An 18,071-nucleotide genomic window follows, 5' to 3' on the forward strand; every position below is an offset into this window, starting at 1 on the left:
CGATGCTACTGAATGAATACGCAGATCCTCCCCCTCGCCCCACCCCCTTCAAGCGCTTAATTCTTCTCAAATCACTTCCTTTTCTGCTTTCTGTTTGTGTTTGAAAGGCAGGGTTGATCAGACTTGTGTCATTTTAAATGTGAGTCCAGAAGTCCTGTGCTTCTTTTGGGTGCATCTCATCTAGTAACCATTTAATACATTTCACTTCTTGGATTGTTGGTGGGGCAAATTAAGTAATTTAAAGATGTCACCTTGGGTTTTGGCTAACTTTTGAGGGGTGTTTTTAGCCGACCAGATTAGTCGATCGACTGAAAATTAATCTGCAACTATTCTGATAATTGCTTATTCGTTTAAATAATTTCATAAGCAAAAAAAATTGATATCATCATATACTGAATAGCTTTGGGTCTTGGATCGAGCCCAACAGATATTTAGGGAGTGAAAAGACTGTGTTAGACTAAATAACACAATAAAAAAAAAAAGTGACAACCAATAGATTAATCAATGCAAAAAAACATTTTCTTGCTCCAATCAAGACAATAATTGCAGTAATATTTGATAATAAAAATAATGTTATGCGCTGCCCTAATCTTAATCTTACCATAAAGAAGTGACTAAACTCTGCTGAGATGCTCCCTCGGGGCCGGTACACCTGCGCTCTGTCTTGTGTGTCACTTTTGCCTGTTCTGTCTTATTTATGTCTTTATCCGTGTTACCTTCCCCTCCCTCTTCTTCGTCATGTTTGTTTTTTTTCTTTGTCTTCTTCTTCACGTCCTTCCTCTTTGTCCTTTGTGTTCTTACTACAACTTTTCTTCCCTCCGCTGCCCTTTCTTCCCCTGTTTCCCCATTCAATTTTCCCTCTGCTGCGGCGCGGTGTCGTAACCCGGGTGGCGTTAGCTCGGGGCAGTCGTATCCCTCGGCCCAGTATGAGTCAGGGCTGCAGCAGAGAGGCCAGCAGGGAGAGCAGCCGGGACACCAGCCCTGTCCGCTCCTTCACACCCCTCGGTGAGTAGCAGTAGTAGACGGATACCCAGGAGGGATGATGAGTAAGATAATAAAGGAGAAGTGAGACCCTTTTTTTTTGCACAGCTCAACCCAAGAGATGTAGACTTTTAATTAAATCCAGCATTCTGATGTAACTTCTTGAATCTTAGCAGTTTAAAAAAGTTGAGGGTGATTTAAAAAAAAAAAGCATGCTTTCAGCCTTTCTTTCTACTCTCAAACACTGTTCAATCAGTCTTAGGCTTGTGTTTGTCGTGTGTGTGTGTGTGTGCGTGCGTGCGCGAGTGTTAAACTCTGTATGTGTGTTTCAATCTTGGTTTCAGCGACACGGAGCTACTCTCGCTCCACCGGAGCTCTTCACACACCTGACACTTTTGGGGCTGCAGGTGAAGGCTGAGTACATCTACTTCTCCGTACCTCACCCACCCACTTTGCCTTAATTTTTTTGTCCGCTCAGTTTTTTCTTTTTGTTCGTCTTTAGAGCCACCACGCATCTCCTCCTGTATTATTTGTTTCTTTTCTTGTCCATCAGCCTCCCTGGTTTTTTTTTGTTTTTTTTCCTTTTTCATTCTGCTCCAGGACGTCGAACCTTCCAGTGGAATCGCATGTTTCCGCCCGTTCAGTTGCCAGCTGACAACTATTTTGCCAGTTTCACCAGTGCCCATTTGTTTTCTTTTTTTAGCTCTGCCCCTTCTCCACAGGGGCACCAACACCTTCTTCTTTGTTTTCTGTTAATCATTCTTTCTCCCCCAGTGGCGCCTGCAATGTCATTTAACGAGTCATCACATCAACTAATGTCTTGGTCATACAACACGACTTTCAAAGTCAGCAGATATCTGTACTGTTCACACTGCATAACTTTATGCCCTGTTATCGTCTTGTAGTCTGTTGGGGTTTGCACACTACATGACTGATCAGCAGGAGGTCACACACGCACAACGAATAATGGGGCCCAAGCAGTCCAAGTTGTTTGTGCGCTAATTGGCAGCGGATGCTCAGGCAGCAAGGATTATTTTTGCACTGAAAATGTGAAACTGCCTGCTCGTTATGTGGTTCAGCGGGGACGACACAGTTACAAATACTGAAAAGCTTGTGTGTATGTATTCTCATAGAAGTTACAGGCCATTATTTTGCCTGCCTCATTCAAATAGATGCATGATAAGACTGAGTTCAGTGAGCTAATGCAGTTGACGGCAGAGGAGTGTCTGCTTGCATTGACTGTAGCTCGTCTCTGGCTCACTGACCTGTCGCCGACTCAACAAGATATTTAGCCTGTTAGATATCTAGCAGTAGCTGCCAAGCTCGCACAATTCACATATGGCAATCGTCGTCCATGGGAGAGAGTACTTTAATGGGCTGTCAATACAACACAGGTCCATGTTAAAGTTTGACATGTCACCCAGTTTTACAGTGTTATAAACCCACAAGAACAGGATATAGAAGCCACCCCCCTAACATAAGAGCCATGCTCACACAGACAAAAAACAAAGTGTGAGTGTGATGTGTATATAGGGCTGTGCGACCAGACGACATTAAGTCCTGTACAGAGAGATGGTTTCGTTTACTCTGTAAAATGACAAACTAAATAGGAAGAAGAGATAGAATTAACAAAGAAGAGAATAGGATCCCAAGTTTTATTACAATTATCTGAGCAACCCCTGATACCGTATAGAAAAGACATTAGGTCTTTCAGCCAAGCGTTAGGCAATGGAGGCAAGTTACAAAAGAGGCAAAAGCAATAAAAACTGCTCTCCTCGGGAGTGAAACGGGTAAAGTCTTCAGGAACACCAAAAATAGAGATCGACAGGTTAGGAACCATTGGTCTATTTAAAGTGTATCATATGAGTCTGAGCCTTGGACAGAAGTAAAACACACTAAGAAAAAAAACATCGGTCACACACATCATCTATGTTTAACAGTTTGTTAAGTCAAACTTTGGACGTGTGTGTCCCGTGCAAGGACCTTAAACTCTGGAGCATTTTTTCAGCGACCTCCAAAAGAATCAGGGCAGAAATCCTGTAGTGTGAACTTAGATTTACAGGGGTTGTTGATGGGAAATGTATGTACGGGTTGAGTAAATGTCAGTGGACAAGTGAGAGACAACTGGATGACAGGTCTGAAGTCTAAAGTTTTCTACCTTTCTATCCCTCTGTCCATCTTTCCTGTCCATCCATCTGATTCTCTACAGGATCAGGTTTTGGCATCAGTCAGTCCAGTCGTCTCTCCTCTTCAGTCAGTGCCATGAGGGTCCTCAACACGGGCTCCGATGTAGAAGAGGCTCTCGCAGACGCCCTGGTATGAGCACACATATATATACTTAAAAAAAAACACACAACAACTCTGAGCACATTTCATTAAGCTGTCACCATATGCAGCTCACACCTCCTGGAGTGTGTGTATGTATGTGTGTGTGCATGTGTTAACTAACCCCTGGTTCTACCTCTGTTTAATGCTGTCAGCTGTTGGGAGACATGCGGTCCAAGGTCAGCTCCTTCTCCTGCCTCTTAGCTGTGTGTTGTGTGTGTTTTAGCTGTGTTCTGTCAAGCCTAGGTGTGTGAGTGCACGTTTTCTTCCTGTGCATGGTCTAGCTGTGCCTTTGCTTTCAGTTTAATTTCATCTCTTTCCTGTCCTCTACCCGCAGAAGAAGCCTGCACGGCGGCGGTATGAAAACTACAGCATGTACTCCGACGACGACGCCAACAGCGACGCATCCAGCGCCTGTTCGGAGAGGTCCTACAGCTCCAGGAATGGAGGAGCCATCCCCACCTACATGAGACAGACTGAAGACGTGGCAGAGGTTGGCCATAAGTCATTCAGGAATAATAGTGCATCTTTTCTTATATCCAAAATGTCTTTTACTCTGCTCGGCCGTTCCCTGCCTCTAGTGGCATGCAGAAAACGCTAGTTCAAACTGCTGTTCATATATTACTCTACATATTACATATTGTATGTTACTTTTGATGGTACGTCAGATTTGAAGCCCTGCAAATTCTCAGCCTTTGTCAGATTTTAAAATAATAGATAAATCGTGCATCTGCAAAGACCAGAATTTAAAGCTACCACAAGGAGTTTTTAACTGGTTATGGAACCGTCTGAATTTATTTCTGATGCCTCTGTATGACCTACCTAACCAAACGAGACTATCAGCGAGAAGATTAACAATTTCTATTTAGTTTTTCTTTATGCCTGCTACTTGCCTACATGCCTACAATGCTTACATTTTCACAGGCAAAAGTTGAGTGAGTAGTATGTTAGCCCGTTAGAAAAGAAGCAGGAGATTTTTCTTCAGATAATTTTATTTTTTACATTATATTTTGTAGTTTTTACCTTGGGGAAACAACCAATTTTGTCCACAGGGGCCTCCAAATCACCATAATATCAAAGTTCCTTGTACGTTTGGTTCCAAGATTTTGAGCACCACAACCTACCAGTGAGAAAATGAATGCACACATTGGATCACTGAAATTCATAGTCTTTTAGAGCTAAAGTCTTTAGGAACAAAAAAGTCAGTATCTCAAATAACGGATTATTAAATGTGAATATTTTCTGGTGTTTTTTACTCTTTGACAATAAAATGAATATCTTTGGGTTGTGGACAAAACAAGACATTTGAGGATGTCGTCCTCTTTAGGAGACACTAATTGTCATTTGTCTTGCCAGGTGCTGAACCGTTGTGCCAGTGCCAACTGGTCAGAGAGGAAGGAGGGGCTGTTGGGGCTGCAGGCGCTGCTCAAGAACCAACGCACCCTCAGGTCAGCCACAGAACGGGTAGAGGTGTTTACAAAGTATACATCCATTGTTACATTTTCATCTAACTGTGTTTGTTGTTCATCTGCAGTCGGGTAGAGTTGAAGAGGCTGTGTGAGATCTTCACCAGGATGTTTGCAGACCCTCACAGTAAGGTATGAGTGCATGTAGCGCAAGGACTCACACAAAGACATACATTTCATTTTAAATATTATATATATATATATAATATAATATATTTCATTTTCATTATTCATTCACTTTGATTTTATTTATCCCACCATCCTTCACTGTACCGGATTCTGCCAAAACAGAGACCCACACACACATTTTAATTCAAGTTTAGAGGTGAAGACAGGATAAACGGGCCACAATGTGTTCACAGATGTACACACACACTTGGATATACACACTCAAACATAAGCACAGGCATGCAAATCCTGCGATGGACTGTTTTCTAACGGCATGCCACACCTGAGTGTGCGTGTGACCTCACACTCTCCGCCGTCCTGTGGGATTGCTCTGTCACTGTTGATCAACCAATCCACTGGCTGTGCTCACTGCATTCACCGCCACTCGCTCTGTTTCCCCTCCCTCCCTCCCTGCAGTCTGAAGCGATGACACTCACCGCACACACACTCAGACGCACTTAAGTACACACACAAACATGTGGGCTGCCAGCTCCTCTCTCTGACTAACCAGCTGCGGTTCGCCCTCTCTAACACTGCCACTTTTCTTTGGCCGTTTTTTTTTTTTTTGACTGCCCGTTGCCTCACACATGTCGTAAGGTGTGTGAGAGCACTTCCCCCCTTTCCCACCCGTTTGACGTTTGACGATTTGATGAATTTCAGCGAGACTCCGGCAGGGTGTACGGCACAGCAGAATCCGGTATAAGCTCAGCCTCCTTCAAGGTACTGCATCTCACCATGGATCCTGACTTCATCTTTATCTGTCCCACATCATTCCCACTTTTTCACCCTCCATGATTTTCAACTCCTCTTTTCAGTTCTCAGGTCTTTCGTGGTGCACAAACCATCACTTCACATTTTTAAAGATGTTGTCGCTTCATATCTGTTTGACGCCATTTTGCAAATGTTGGATTCAAAGTCGAGATTGTGAGCGAACACTCACGCTGACTACATTCAGTTGTTTTTGCTCAGGATGCTAACAGATGTGTCTCTTTCTCCCCCATGCCACCTCAACCTGGAACTCTCTGTAGAGAGTAAGTTTGGCCAATCGGTGTTATTTATATGTTGATGGATGAATATCTGCTTGGATAATTGGATAACCAGTTGTCACGGCAACAACATAACAATCACTCACTAACCTGCCTCACATAACATTGCCTGTAACTACAGCCGGATGTAGAGACTCTGATTTGTGTTTTTTTTAATTCTTGTCAATTATTTAACTTTTTCTTAATTGCTGTCTTTTCTCTTTAAATATTGTCTTAATTTGGGTGATTTTAAGTTTAATTGGTGATTGAGAATGATGCCACCTCAATGATAAGTGACTAACCACTAACTTCACATGATACTTGTATCCTATAAATAAAGGACTACTCGTATGAATGCATGCATGTGTGCATGAAACATCTGAATCGTTAAATGACCGAGTCACCGCGTGACCCAAATTTTGTCTGTGTGTGTTTAGGTGTTTAGTATGTTCCTGGAGACGCTGGTAGATTTCATCCTGGTCCATAAGGAGGATCTGCAGGACTGGTTGTTCGTCCTGCTCACACAGCTGCTGAAGAAGATGGGAGCCGACCTGCTGGGCTCCGTACAGGCCAAAGTTCAGAGAGCCCTGGATGTCACACGGTGGGTGTCACACGTACCACTAACTTCACATGATACTTGTATCTGACATTAGGGCGAAGAAGTTGTTGGGTAATACAGTACAATTTATTGCTCCCTTTTGACTTTGCATTGCGTGAAGACACCTTGTCACTTCTGTCTGCTAGCCTAAAGGCTGCTGTGTGGTGTTTTAATAATCTGCCAAACCAAAAAACAAAACAAAACTTGATCCTTTATGAAGACAAAAGTGGCAAAAGGGGATTTTTTAGGACTCCACTGGTAGTTTCCATGTTTAATAAATGTTCAGTATCACCTCTGTGTTGACTTGAAATAATAAGAAATACTTTTGAGATGTTTCTGCACTAGAAGTTTAAAGAGGACTTCCTTTTTCTCTGACAGAGATTCTTTCCCAAATGACCTCCAGTTCACTATTCTCATGAGGTTCACTGTGGACCAGACACAGACGCCCAACCTCAAGGTAAACATCATGTTCATTCTGTGTGTGTGTGTGTGTGTGTGTGTGTGTGTGTGTGTGTGTGTGTGTGTGTGTGTGTGTGTGTGTGTGTGTGTGTGTGTGTGTGTGTGTGTGTGTGTGTGTGTGTGTGTGTGTGTGTGTGTGTGTGTGTGTGTGTGTGTGTGTGTGTGTGTGTGTGTGTTGTGTGTGTTGTGTGTGTGAAGGTTTGAGTAAGAGAGGGAAGGATGGACACGAGGCTGGAAACTCGGGGACTGTGTAACCATGGTTATATGACCTCATGCCTGCCCATGCCGGCACTGCCTCACACCCCACAAACCCCTGAATCCTGGGCTGTGATTGGATAGCGCTGTGATGTAGCCACTCCTCTGGCTTTGTTTTGCTCTGCCACAGTGTGGACACTCCCTTCAAGCTTCCTCCTCTGACTCCTTCCCCATCACTTTGCCTCCTGTATCTCACTAACCCGTCTGTTAGAGCACTATCACCTCCACCGTCCTTACCTAGCCGCAATTCCTGCTCCTTTATCCCTCACTCCTCCCTCCTCCTCCTCCACCCTTTCCTGCCCAATGTTTCACCTCATTCTCACAACTTCTTCATTCCTTATCAGTCCTAATCCAACTAGGCCTGGGCAATGAATTATTTTATTAGCACTGCAATTTCACCCTCCCGTCCCAAATATATGTTTCCTCAAAACTATTCTGGCTCGTCATTTGACTTGGCAAAATTTCACAGCTGTTCTCATATAGTGTTTGTGTCATTCTATACCAGATCAGCTAGGACCTCCCTCTTGAAAAATTATTGTATTTTTAAGGCTCACCAATTTGATTCAAATTTTCTTTGTTGGTTTTTCAGCCCTAAAGCTTCATTTAGCAAGACGTATGACACTACACAGAATAAAAATGTGATTGCAACAAAGTAAAAACTATTGGAAATGTTAGTTTTTGAAAATGAATGGCTCTTCGTTTGGGCAAAAAACAAAATATTTAAATTCTTTGATTACTGAAAAAAGATTCTACAACAGCTATTAAATAAATATATGTTGTAAATTATTTGTAGGGTTTCTCGAATGTTTAGGACAAAATTTCAACACAATCCAGTGAAAAATAAACCGTTGGTGAGGCGAATACACATATAAAGAACGACCTTACAGCTCACATTAAGGCTAGGGAAGGGCATTATGCTGTAAGATGGTAGGAATATTTGTCAGTGATGTTGCAAATCAGATTTTTTTTCTTACTCGCAACTCACTGAACTTAAAAATATATCGATATCAGACCAAAAAAATGCAGTTAGCAGTGCATAAACATCGCCTCATGCAGGTTGCAACAATGATAAATGTTAGTATAGACTTCATAAAGTGCGGCAGTCCTTATCGAGCTTCTAAAGTTCTGCATGAAGCCTCATAAACCTGATTTATGTTGGTTAATTAGCTCTTTACTGCCACCATGAGGCCTAAACAATGACATTGTGAATTGCCAGATTTTTAGAATAATATCATAAAATTTTCAGTATCGCCCAAGCCTACTTTCCAATATTTCTAACTCCTCTTAAACTCTCTGCACCCTCCCTCCCTCCTGCTTTCTCTTCCTCCTCCTCTCTTGTTCCCCCTTCCCTTCCCTCCCCTCCCCCGCCCCCTTTCCTTCTCCGTTGATTGACGCGGTGCTTCTCCTCTTTCTCTCTGAAGCCTGTGCGGAGCTCGTGTTGCGGGCGAGGGCGAGGCAGGGGAGGGTCCGGGGTTAAATTGTTCCCCCCCAGAGCGCGGCGCCACGCCTGCTCTCTAGACGAGCAGGCTGCAGCCTGGAGCCAGTCCTCCCAGGTCAGTGCGCTCCGGGGGGAGCAATTATGTGGCGCGCACGATGCTGCTAAGTGATTTGGAGGAAGTTCTGCTCCTTGAGGTGCATATGTAGAGAGACGGAGAAGGAGAAAGAGAGATGAAGGGAAATCAGGACAGGAGTCAGTAGTTGTGGCGTTTCGAAGCCTGCGGTGAATGTTTGCATTTATTGGTTCCTAGGTTTTGTCATCTGTCATCTTTTTTCTTTCTGATTGATTTCTTTTTATAAAGCATGATCAATCATGAATGCACTTTGATCTTCTCCCACTGATCATCATTTGATTTTCAGAACTTCAAGAGATGCACAATCTGCAGTGGTTGTACATGCTGACTGAACATTGTCTGTCACTTCTTCATGTGTGTGTGTGTGTTTTGTAGTTTGGTTATCACTGTATTTGTGTTTTTGCAGGTGATTATTGGCCACACAGTGTCTTCTGTTATCAATCAACTCACTAATGATTATTATAAATGTGTGTCTTTGTGTCGCAGGTGAAGGTGGCGATCCTGAAGTACATTGAGACGCTGACGTTACAGATGGAGGCTCCCGACTTTGTGAACTCCAGTGAGACGCGGTTGGCCGTCTCCCGCATCATCACCTGGACGACTGAACCCAAGAGCTCTGACGTCAGAAAGGTGCTGATACAGTTTATTGTAGAAACAGTTAATACCACAGATACTTCTCATGCGAGTGGAAAGAAATGCCGCCCTGGTTGATTCACTAATACACACAAACGCAGGAAAGACGGTGTAGATTTTTCCAGACGTCTTTGTAACTGAGAGGGATGTATTCTGTGTGTTACAGGCAGCCCAGTCGGTGCTTATCTCGCTGTTCCAGCTCAACACTCCAGAGTTCACAATGCTGCTGGCAGCTCTGCCCAAAACGTTTCAGGACGGAGCCACCAAGCTGCTTCAAAACCACCTGAAGAATACTGGCAACGTTGCACAGGTAAAACACACACACACACACACCAACTCTGTCAGTCCACACAATCATTATACTGTAAAGTATACTGTTGTCCTAACTTGTGATTTTTTTGTCACTTCCTCAGGCACCGATGGGCAGCCCTCTGACACGCCACACCCCTCGATCTCCAGCCAGCTGGTCCAGCCCCGTCACTTCCCCCACCAACACTTCCCAGAACACCCCCTCACCAAGGTGATACACACATGATAAACACACATGATAAACACAGACAGGCCTTCAACCTCCACTTGGTGCAATTTTTTAAAATGTAAAATCCATCGAACAATCATTGACATACGAACACAGGTCAACATGAACACAGGGGAAAAGAGCAAAGTCTACAGACGTTCACATTACTGAAATCACATCAGTCAGAGTCAGTGTGACCTGTAGTGTGTCTTCCTCTCCTTTAACATCATTAAAGTTAGTCCAGTTAATGTCATGTCTTTGTAGATTGTATATAAACTTCACATTTTGGTAGCCACTTTAAATAATTTTCTCCACTTGTCATCAGATTTATTCTATATTTGTTTTAGAAAAATTGTGTTCCTCATTTGTAAGTGGGGTACAGTTGGGGTGATACTCTGCAGTCTGATGACTCACTCCAGCTGTAATCCTGCAGCCCTGGCTCAGCGTCCATGCTTTGTCTCATTTGTGCGCAGTGCATTTGACTACGACACGGAGAACATGAATTCAGAGGACATCTACAGCTCGCTGAAAGGTGTCACTGAGGCTATCCAGAACTTCAGCGTCCGCAGCCAAGAGGACATGAATGATCCAGTCCAGCGGCGGGAGGGAGAGGAGGTCAGTAGAACAGACGGATGGATGTCGTATGTGGTGATGAGAGCGTACATCAGTCTGTGTCAACGCTGATATTAGAGCTCAGCTGTTGCTTCTGCTAAATATTCCAGTCAATTGTCAGCAACATCCTTTTTTTTTTACCTAGTTGGGCATTTTCTTACTCAGCCATGGAGACATGACTTTGATGAGAAAGAAAGTGAAACATTTACAGATGTGTTGGAAAAACAGGCTTAAAAATTACCAAGCTGCCAGCTTTTGGGAATTCCTTTATGAAACAGCACAAAACTAGTAAAACCCGCAATGCGGGGCTTTTACATATAAATGCCCTTGCCAAACGAGTTGACACAGTGCTCATTAGGCCTGTCACAACCAGATATATCTTTCTGTATTCTGCACGATACCAGAGTCTGTGGTGACTTTACAGCTTTTAAAACATTCTTTGCTGTATCAACCAGCAAATAATGGTTTGCCAGGGCTGAAGAGGGGAGTACCCATAACAAACTGGAGTATAGTGGAGTAATGGCATCATATACCACTTAGCGAAATTAGCGTGTATACATGGGTTTTTCATACATAGGTAAACGGCTAATAATCAGGTGTTACCTCTGTTCACATTGTCAGTGGAAGAGTTGGCCTTTCTGTTTTTTCCCCCGTCTGTCCTGTTCGTCATCACGAACACGTCAAAAGAAGCAGATCATATACCTCATCAGAATACATTCAGAAGATGTTAAACTCATTTTAAAAAGTCTTGTTCAATAATATTCTGAATTAGACACGTCTTTTTTCTGGAGCTGATAACCGTGTCAGCTGACGAGGCTCAAACCACACAGAAGCCACAAACAACGCTCACTTTTTTAATATCATTAACTTCAGTCTCTCTTTCAAACGCCACGCCAACTGAATGATCTTCAAGCGCTGCTGTCAGTGTCTGTGTAATTACCCTCCCTGCCAGAAGGGGGAGACAAACAGCCCACATTAAGGGTTTAGGTCAATTAGTTTAGTAAGACATTATTTGATGAAACTTGTCAGAACAATGCAGCGAATAAAAAGATTACATAAAAATAGCTAGTATTTTATGGTGTTATGCAGCAGGAGGCGTTGTGCATTGATGATGACACAGATTTAGGGGGGAAATTTAACAAACCAAACCAAAACTCTTTTTTTCAATACCTACAAAAAAACAGTGTTTAATCATGCAAGACCACAGTTGTGTAAAATTGTCAAAGTTAAGGCCTAAAAACACACATAAACACAGCTACACACATGTACTTTGTCTGACCCTGACATCTGATTTGTTCCACCACTCTGCAGCGTGGGAACCGAGAGTCATGCATCAAGTGTTTATGTGACAGACGACCATGAGCATAATCCTCTCCAGCCACTGATAAAGCCATGTTTATTATTTGATCTCATTCCAGCTCCTGAAAATCACAGAGAGGGTTTTTTCAACAGGGAGCTTCCCTTTTAATATTTCCAGTAGTGCTTATCTTGATACTCGTTCAGTCTAAATTCATGACCTTAGATGTCATTCCAGGTCTTGTTGCACTCCCTCCCGCCCGCCAGCCCCGCCCCCCTTTAAGGACACTGTGTACTCTGCTACAGAGGTGTGACCTCCTGACATTTTCTCATGAGGTGCATCTGAAATCTAACCAGCCCACATGTCATCAGCCTGCCAATCATAGCACACCTGACTCATCAAGCCACCACTGAGATGGTGATATTTAGTGGTTTGAGTGGTTTGACCAGTATCTGTACCTGCTTAAACAAAACACAGCCCAGCATTTAAGGATGCTTTCACATGTAAACTGTTTGTGCATTACAAATGCAATTACACTGTGTGTATTTAGTCTGGTGTGTCATTTAAACTCTCCGGCAGACTCAATAACTGGTCTGAAAAAGTGAATCTGGTTCCAGTTTGTTTTTATTGTGAAAGCAAAGTAGGTCAGCTTCATTTAACATGAATTCAAATCATTAACTTCTATTAAATCAATCTTCTTCTCGTCAACTGTTGAGAAAGTAATCTCCAAGGCAATCTACACCTTTATAGAAATGCAAGATAACTCTTTAAATATGCAAGATAACATTGTAACCACAGTATGTAAGCATGTCGACACACGTGCGCAGGGTTTTTTGTTGACTTATCTAAAAGTTTGTTTTTTTTAAGTAAAAAAGACATGATGTGATAGTAATGAAAGAACTAAAGCTATAAAAAAAAAAAAATTTAAACACAGGACTACACTGAACAATATTGCAAATGTGTTAATATGCGCTCAGTGACTTTTACAAGATACCCTCTTTTTTTTTCCTGTTCATTATTTGTGACGGATGAGGTGAATTTGCAGTCTCGAATAAATGTGTCATAATCATCAGTCATTCCTTTGTGAGCTTTATGGCTTTACTATCAGTCAGTTAGAAAAAACTTGTTTTTTCATCCATGCTGGCGAGGCAGGATCACCTGTCAGTCCGTGACTCGATGTTTACACCTCTTGGTTTGGTTGTGATCACAGTCTGCATCAAATTGTGATCACTCATAGATGCCAGCCACTTAAATATGCCTGTTTTTTGTCATCAGGATCCATGCGTTATTCCCTGAGAAATTAACAAAAATTGTTGAATAACGCCCTATTGTCGCAATGGTAAAGAAAAAATTCCTGGATCTATCCCTTTCTCCAGATCCAAACAAAAGTTAATGGGGTCTATATATCCTCCCTTGGAAGAACATAATCTGACATTTTCTGAGTCCAAGGTTGAAATTTATACAGCGGGGTTCACAGGGACAGGATGAATGCTGGAGGCAGCGAGATTAATCAATGGCAGATTATTTTCATATATTTTGGGCTGCCATCTTATCCTCTTATTGGAAACAGATCATGATGGTAATAAGTATGTTGGTTACTCTTTTATCACATTATACCTGGGCACAATCCCTGACAAACTCATGTACTAGGATGAATATCTTTAAAATAATTTTTGATTGTGTTCAAAACAGAAAACTCAAATAAAAACAAAGTTCCAAAGGAAAAAAAAAAACAAGAATTAAAAGGCAACAGTGTTATCTGTTTGTTTGTTCCAGGCAAAACAATACAAGTGTGAAAGTGACCTGAAGCTCTAAGCCTCCTTAACAGTTTTAATTGCATCTCTGCAGGGTGACAGCGGAACAGACGGCAGAGACTTGATGGACGGAGGCCGCATGGCTCTGGACAACAAGACATCCCTCCTCAACACCCCCCTGCTCTCCTCCAGCCCCAGAGGAGCCCGCGAGCACTTCTTAGACTCTCCCTTCAAACACAGCCGCAAAGACACCAGCATGGACGACTCTGAGCATCTCACTGACGGTGCGCAAACAGACCGCAAAACTCACCATACACACACAAAACAAATAATCTGATTCTAATTATTTTTCTGTTCTCTCTTAACAGATAGCAACCTGGACCAGTCGGAGCTGGTGGCCGAGCTGCTGAAAGAGTTGTCCAATCACAACGAGCGCATTGAGGAGAGGAAGGCCGCGCTGTGCGAGCTGCTGAAGCTGATTCGTGAAAACACCCTGCAGGTGTGGGATGAACATTTCAAGACCATCCTGCTGCTCCTGCTGGAGACAATGGGCGACAGAGAGGTAAAGGCACTCGTTCCTGTGGTAACACTGCAGATTGGCCTGAAGCTGAATTCTTTTCCTTCTAACCTTAAATCTTTGTAATTCTCCCAGCACGTGATCCGAACGCTGGCTCTGCGGGTGCTGAAGGAGATTCTCAGCAAGCAGCCGTGGAGGTTCAAAAACTACGCAGAGCTCACCATCATGAAGGCCCTGGAGGCTCACAAAGACCCCCACAAGGAGGTACATGCCAACTGAAAATGGTCATATTAACCATTTCAAATGAATCTAAATCCTTCAAGTTCACGCCGACGATGTGCTAAGCATGTTTTATAGTGACAATACTGATGATTACGTGTGTTCCTGCAGGTGGTACGAGCAGCAGAGGAGACTGCAGCCATGTTGGCGTTGTCCATCAGTCCAGACCAATGCATCAAGGTGTTGTGTCCCATCATCCAGTCAGCTGACTACCCCATCAACCTAGCTGCCATCAAGATGCAGACCAAAGTGGTTGAGAGGGTTCCCCGTGACGGCCTGATCAGCCTGCTGCCCGAGATAGTGCCAGGACTCATACAGGTAAAATCCCAGTCTAGATGGACACATTCATACATGAATAGTTTCTCTGACTCCTTTGTTTTGAACAAAGTGTCCTGCAATGTTTGTAATCTTTGGTATCTGGTTGAACAGGGTTATGACAACTCTGAGAGCAGCGTGAGGAAAGCCTGTGTGTTCTGCTTGGTGGCCATTTATGCAGTGATCGGAGAGGACCTCAAACCGCACCTCAGCCAGCTCTCCAGCAGCAAGGTAACCTGACCTACAAGCATTCGAAAATGTATCACAGGCCAGATCTCTGTCTTTACACAACAAGTTAAAGCGTTTTAACAGATTGAAATCTGGCATTTTAAGATTAAACATTTTACTACATTAAAAATGGGAGCAAACACTTAACGTGTGGCAATACTTTATTGTTTTTTGTAATGTTTTTATGTAGTATCATAGCACTGCTTTAGTTCCTTCTATTCTAAGAAATCTCTATTCAAACTAAGATTTTAATCAACCATGTCTTTCTTAAAGGAAATAAAGGCAGTTTTTTGTTTACATTCAAAGCTTCGATTGTCTGTTGTCATATGTTTGGACACCATCCTGGAACATAATCCTCAATTTGTGATGAAGTGATTCATTCCTTGTTGTTGTTGTTGTTGTTATTATTATTATTATTATTATTATTATTATTAAATCAACTCTCACGCTACCTCTCATTGTTTGCGGCAGACGGTAGAACAGTTTTATGACTGCAGTGGAAGTGGTGCCAACAGACATGGACTGAGGCAGAATACTTTGATAGATAAAAACCATATTGTGAATTTTGGAAATGATTACTTTCCATCTTTTTCCAATAAATTTTCACAACGCTCTGGATTTATTGGAAATGTTTGGATCACACGAGTTGAAAAACAATCCTGCACAGCCAACACTTGAATCTAACTCTAAGTTTCAACATATTAACACGCTTTAGACATTTCAACCAAATGCACTAACTTGGCATGTAAAGACAGAGGTCTTGCATGATAATAAGCTGGAGAAACTGTGTGCTTTTGACCTCAGTATTCACCTTTTATGATTTCCCTGCAGCCTCTAAGAGACTTATTTACATGTCTTTCCTCTGTTTGTTTTTCTGTCTGTAGCTGAAGCTGTTGAATCTGTACATCAAGCGTGCCCAGTCCGGTTCCAGCGGCAGCGAACCCCCATCTGAGGGTCTATAGGGAGACACAGCGCCCTCCTGCAGGGCAACCACAGAACTGCAACTCTGCCCACCAAACATAAACATCTGTTCATGAGCTCTCACCCACACAGACCTGAGAACAAACCACACATCCTAACACTCTCTCTCACAGGAGCAAACTGCTTACATTCACACCTACGCTTACACTCACACACACACACACACACAGGTACACACAGTCGTCATACATTTTCTGTCCCACTGCAAGATGGGAGTTGTGGTGCAGAAGAGAGGAGTGTTGTAGTCCTCCGAACCATCAGACCTTCAGACTGAACTGAACCTTTACATATGGATTAAACATGCTCCACCCAGTCACTAAACACTCAAGGATGAAGATATGAAATGTCCGTCCTCTCCTGCTCCTTCTTTATATCCCCAACACAACAGTATCCCCTCTGAGTAACATCTTGATGTCAACGGGAAGTGGTGCAGCTGCATGGTTCTCATTTTTTGGGGGCTGAGACGAACGAATGGTGCCGCCTTGTGTCTTTCTTGAAAAGCGAGTAACCGGGGCCAGGTAGACAGGAATGTAAATTTACATTGTGTCATAGTTGGGTTTATTTTACGCAACCAAGGTTTTACTGCAGCGGTTTTTAAATGTCTGGAGTTTTTCTCTCTCGGTCACACAAACACACACTTGCTCTCTTTCAGAAAGGTGCTGATTAGCCTAAAAGGTACGATCGAACCCTGCGCAGCACTAACACAATGAGTCACAGTGGGTCTCACCTGCTTATAGCAAATACAGTACAAAGGCAGATTCCAAAGTGTAGGAGGCGTTGTGTGCTTGGCTATGCATGAGACTAAATTTTAAAAAGAAGTTTTTATTGGGGTCCTGATGACAGTCAGAACAGTGTGACTGGGGATTTAAATTAATGTGAACGATGTCCAGCCCTTTCACAAAAAATCAATGGTGTCCTCCGTTTCCCCGCAGCTCATCTTGGATCAGTCCTGGGCAAGATGTGGAGGACAGATGAGTGTGTGCTGCTTACTACATGAAGTATGACAGGACATGGCTTATTATCACATAGTGGATATGTATCTATATATGATATTAAAATGGAATATCCAGTAACAGTGTCATTTAGGAGAGTCCCTGGCGGGGTGCACGAGCGCACCTGTGCCCATCCTTGTTTTTATTTTCTCTCTCTCTGTTGCGCGTGCCGTAGTCTCTTTCTCTCTCTTTCTCACACTTATGTTTTCTCAGCTGAGAAATTTGTAGAAATGTATTATTTACAGCTCTGAAGAAAAAAAAAACCTGTCACCCTTCTCCTTTCTCCTCTTCATCGTGTCTTTCTTTCCCTCCTCTTCTTGTAACATTCTAGTTTTCACTGTTGTGTTTCCTCCGTGCATTTACAAAGCTGTGCTTACAATAAAATCAAGAACTTGTACAGATCATAAACCCTGCCTCTTCTGATTTTTGCAGATGGAGACAAACAGACAGATTAATGACAGAAGGGATATTTTACACATGTTGGTTTTCACTCATTGCATTACAGCCAATGAAATTCAACACTGAAGACTTTTGGTTGTAAACAGTTTGTCTAACTGACCCAGGTTCAGTGGCAAATTATTTCCACCATATCTTCTAAAGATCTGCTATAAGGGCTACAATTTAAGATTATTTTCATTTTTAATTAATATGTCAATTACTTTCTACGTTGATTAATTAGTTGAAGACTTCCTCAATTGCTTGTTTCGTCCACAACCAAAAGATGTTCAGTCTGTTGTCATAGCGGAGTATAGAAATCGGAAACCGATTAATCAATTAACAAAATAGTTGGTGCTTGATTTAATAGTTGTTAACTAATGGACAACTTGCTTTAGCTCCTTTGCGCCACTGTCCACCTGTAACTTAAACCAGGGGGAATTTAAAACATGCAAGAATCAAGTGACTCCAGAAAAGCTTGTCCTTTTTTGCATTAATTCTACTTTACATAACAAGTTTACCTTGAAGCACGCAGGAGGTTGAAATAACAAAGGATACGATTGAAAGAAAGAAAAAAATCTACCAAACTACAGTTATTTTTTAGTTGATTTGTCTTTTTTGCCGTTAGTCCTTGTGAAACACTGGATACTTTTCACTCTTTGG

At 42.5% G+C, this 18,071-nt stretch overlaps 1 protein-coding gene across 1 annotated transcript in view; it reads left to right on the forward strand.

Annotated features, from left to right (window-relative positions):
- Window positions 1-17,381, forward strand: part of clasp2 (cytoplasmic linker associated protein 2) — a 62,297-nt gene extending 44,916 nt beyond the window's left edge. The window contains exons 24-43 of the mRNA XM_084378549.1: window positions 614-1,005; window positions 1,326-1,388; window positions 3,191-3,297; window positions 3,462-3,485; window positions 3,644-3,799; window positions 4,663-4,754; window positions 4,841-4,904; window positions 5,601-5,720; window positions 6,403-6,566; window positions 6,942-7,020; window positions 9,335-9,478; window positions 9,648-9,791; window positions 9,895-10,001; window positions 10,472-10,613; window positions 13,756-13,945; window positions 14,030-14,223; window positions 14,314-14,442; window positions 14,569-14,775; window positions 14,887-15,003; window positions 15,885-17,381. Of these exons, the coding sequence (XP_084234675.1) occupies window positions 614-1,005; window positions 1,326-1,388; window positions 3,191-3,297; window positions 3,462-3,485; window positions 3,644-3,799; window positions 4,663-4,754; window positions 4,841-4,904; window positions 5,601-5,720; window positions 6,403-6,566; window positions 6,942-7,020; window positions 9,335-9,478; window positions 9,648-9,791; window positions 9,895-10,001; window positions 10,472-10,613; window positions 13,756-13,945; window positions 14,030-14,223; window positions 14,314-14,442; window positions 14,569-14,775; window positions 14,887-15,003; window positions 15,885-15,962 (2,713 nt within the window). The 3' untranslated portion in view covers window positions 15,963-17,381. The remainder of the gene's footprint in view (window positions 1-613; window positions 1,006-1,325; window positions 1,389-3,190; window positions 3,298-3,461; window positions 3,486-3,643; window positions 3,800-4,662; window positions 4,755-4,840; window positions 4,905-5,600; window positions 5,721-6,402; window positions 6,567-6,941; window positions 7,021-9,334; window positions 9,479-9,647; window positions 9,792-9,894; window positions 10,002-10,471; window positions 10,614-13,755; window positions 13,946-14,029; window positions 14,224-14,313; window positions 14,443-14,568; window positions 14,776-14,886; window positions 15,004-15,884) is intronic.
- Window positions 17,382-18,071: the final 690 nt, after the last annotated feature.

This window comes from Pagrus pagrus (genome assembly GCF_965226575.1).
Source record: "Pagrus pagrus genome assembly, chromosome: 17".
Taxonomy (NCBI): domain Eukaryota; kingdom Metazoa; phylum Chordata; class Actinopteri; order Spariformes; family Sparidae; genus Pagrus; species Pagrus pagrus.